Raw genomic sequence first — 3717 nt, 5'->3', positions numbered from 1 at the left:
ACTTGGATCCAACTTGTACAAATGCAAAACAAAAGTCAAACATAAAATAATAATAATAATAATAATAATAATAATAATAATAATAATAATAATAATAATAATAATAATAATAATAATAATAATAATAATAATAATAATCCTACCGATGAAACTTGTCTGGTTGACATCAATAGTGAGATTTCCTGTGTTTGATGCATTATGCAGAGCTTGAATGAGAATTTCTCCAATTTGCTCAGAAGACAGACTCGTATTTATTTGCACATTACTCTGAGGATCGTTGGTGTTGTCTGTCTCTGCGGTATTTTCTTCTAAGATAACTGTAAAGTTCACATTAACACTGCCTTGACTGAAAGAGAGTGTTGCAATATATAAAAAATATATAACAAGAGAAGCCTTGCATCACTATTTCTGTACAAAACCCTCAATAACAAGGTTTTAAAATTCTTTATTTTCTAAACTTGTAATCCTATATTTCGTGTTTTCATTTTCGGGTTCGAATAGTCCATTTTCAGAATCCATTCTTAGAACTTTGTGTGTGTGTGCGTGTGTGTGTGTGTGTGTGTGTGTGTGTGTGTGTGTGTGTGTGTGTGTGTGTGTGTGTGTGTGTGTGTGTGTGTGTTTGCATGTGCGTGTGTGTGTGTAGTAGTAGGGAAAATGAAAGGGCTTAAAGGAAATTGAAAAACTGAAACGTAGAGTAAAACGGTGAAGGTGTCGTTAACAAGTCACGATTATACTTAGATACGTAAAAGCTTTAAAATTTTCTTATATGGATTTTTATTTTTAGCCAAAGCTGATCATTATCAGCAAGTAATGACAGGAGGAAGTCGAATAATATCAACTGAACAAAAAAAGCAAGGTGAAATTAAAATATGATATGATTACATGAAAGTAACTTGCTAAATGCATGTACTAATAGAAACATGTTAAAGTTACGATAATACTGATTGTTTATATTTAGATACAAAGCCTTGGCTTTTCAGGAATTGAGAGAGCACGTCATAACATTCATGCTTTCACGAGGGTAGTTAGCAATATAAAGAAAATAAGATGGTTTTATTAGGAAATGAAACTGGATTACAGTCTCTTCCTAACTAGTATCTAATTTTTGGTTTCACAACGCCTTTGTACTTTTGAACTAGCCTCTCCTAAGCAATACATATTTCTCATTTTCTCTAGTACTATGTTTCACCTCCCAAATCTTTCCCAAAATACTTATCATTTTCATTCCCCCCATAGGAACATTATCGACAAGAATTTATCACTCCCTATTCCACGTGTTTGTTTTAAACTACAGATGTTCAAACTGAACATGAATTGCGTCGATCTCATTAGGCTGTGATAGCGTTTAAAACAGATGGGCACTACACCTGATCCATTGGCTAACAAATGAAAAATAACAATATGGTGGTTGTAAACGTTAGTTTTGATTAACAAAAACAGCTTTGCATATTTTTAAGAATTCTACGAGATACGGACATCTTTTTCTCAAGAAAATTACTTAGGTGAAATAAAATAGCTGCAACTGTCAACCGAAATCGTGTCTCGGACTTAACATGTAGGAAACATTTTGTTCCATGAGGATCATCTCAAATTAGATAACAGAACTGAATAAGTATAGTATTGATAATTAAAAAGTATGTCGTAAAAATCCATATTATAAGTTCCCATTGCGTAGTATTTTTTTGTGGCTGAGCTACGTGACGTATTTTCATTTCACTATTTAATAAAGAGAAATTATAAAAAAAAACAATAAGATTACTTGCTAGGTAAAAGACAAATTAATGCAGCTTCAAACAAAACTTTCATAAAGCCTCATTGGTTTTCATTATGCATGCACGCACACGCAAAAGAAAAAAAGGAAACAAGCAGTCACATGCTCAAGATAATGCAACGTTAACATCTATTTTCAGTTAAATTGTATCTTGTATATTAATTACGTGTTGTGTTGGACTAAGTGGCTATGAAATACTGGCATACCTTTCAACTATAAACATTTTAACGAACGAGATAGCTCTATGTAATTGTTCGACCTGCCATAAATAGCCACAAAATCTTCAAATCATAATCAATTCATTTAAAAAAAGGGAAGGACACATTGAATCATGTAGTCTGAGTGCCATGTCTGAAATTAGATGAGATCGGTTATGGATGGAACACTTTTTCATCAAAGATCTGCTCAAAGCTGACATGGGGTTAAGCATCAATTAAGCTTTGAGCTTTGATTTCTTTCGATCAATTCAGTTCCTAATTAAGATCTCGTAGCATATTGCTTTTCATAATTTGGAGGTGGTCGATCAAACAAACAACCAGTAATTCACTGTTGATAAAACTGTATAATACATTTTCTGAGAGAGAATTCTTATGTTTCGATTAGATAGACAAACAGACAGACCGCGAGGGAGATAGAGAGAAACATGTAAAGGGACAAAGAGAATGAATAGAACTGCTACCTTTTATGCTCAAAATTGCTAAGGATATGAGTAAAGTAGAGGAGTAACGTAGAGTAGATGATGTGGGGAAAGTGAAAGGCGGTGTGAGTAGTTTGTGAACTATACGAGGGAAGGAAGAAAGTGTGAGAGAGAAGACGTAGAATTTTTGGATCCGTTCAATTTGGCTCACAGATTTTTTAATTAATTTTTTTTTAACCAAACAGTTTGAATCTTCGTATACTAGTGGAATTTCTCACCCAGAACACGCTTTACTATGAACATTTTTCGATAAAATTTCGTATTTTAGAAGTTATTTCGTGTTAAAGTTGTCATATTTGGGTAATTTTCGCCATTCTGCTCTATTTTATTTTTTGTTTACTGCTTGTGTTGCATATTACACGATCTTTTTTTTTTTTTTGGTTCTCGCGTCGGAGTAACCAGTAAACATATAAAGCAACGGGTCCACAGCTAGCTTTTTTGCGGTTGACGTGTATGTAGTCTCAAAAAGCCTTATTTTACAACTATGAGATGTATTGTTATTGATTTTATCTTACTATAATCAACAACAAACACATTTCGTCAATATAAAAGTCTTTATTAGATTGAAAATAACATTATCAAAACATGAAGGTAAAACAAAACAAACATACTTTGTTTTCTTCCAAACAGCAGTAACTTTCTTCAACTGAATACACGTCGTTGATTGGCTAAAATTACCCAAATACGGCAACTTTAACACGAAATAACTTCAAAAATACGAAATTTTGTCAAAAATGTTCAAAGTAACCCGTGTTCTGGGTGGGAAATTCCACCAGTATACGAAGTTTCAATCTGTTTAGTTAAAAAAAATTAATAAAAAAATCTGTGCACCGAACTGAACAGATTCGATTTTTTTTTAACATGAACCATGTCAGTTGAAATGAAGAGGAGGTGGCTAAGCGCTTGAAAACCCGTGCTAAAATTGCTGCCTTAGCTATTATGACTGAAAAATGGCATGGAAAACCTCTCAATGGCAAATACCCAAAGAGAGCGAATAATGCAGATATTGACAAAGCCCTTACCCACCAATGGTTAATGGCCTCTGGCTTGAAATCAGAAACAGAGGGGTTTATCATAGCAGCCCAAGATCAATGCCTACCTACAAAGAACTACCAGGCCAACATATTAAAGAAAGGCAGCTCCCCATTATGTCGTATATGCCAACAACAAAATGAGACCATCGATCATGTTGTCTCCATGTGCAGTCTGCTTGCGCCTACAGAGTATCTCAACAGGCATGATAGAGCTG

General features: G+C 33.8%; 1 protein-coding gene across 1 annotated transcript in view; it reads right to left on the bottom strand.

Annotated features, from left to right (window-relative positions):
* The window catches only part of LOC106876666 (uncharacterized), a 143397-nt gene that overhangs the window by 127738 nt on the left and 11942 nt on the right, over window positions 1-3717 (bottom strand). The window contains exon 3 of the mRNA XM_014925299.2: window positions 144-346. Within this exon, the coding sequence (XP_014780785.2) occupies window positions 144-346 (203 nt within the window). The remainder of the gene's footprint in view (window positions 1-143; window positions 347-3717) is intronic.

Source organism: Octopus bimaculoides, chromosome 3 (assembly GCF_001194135.2).
Source record: "Octopus bimaculoides isolate UCB-OBI-ISO-001 chromosome 3, ASM119413v2, whole genome shotgun sequence".
Lineage (NCBI taxonomy): Eukaryota > Metazoa > Mollusca > Cephalopoda > Octopoda > Octopodidae > Octopus > Octopus bimaculoides.
Note: the sequence above shows the minus strand (reverse complement) of the source record. Positions and strands in the feature narration are given on the sequence as shown.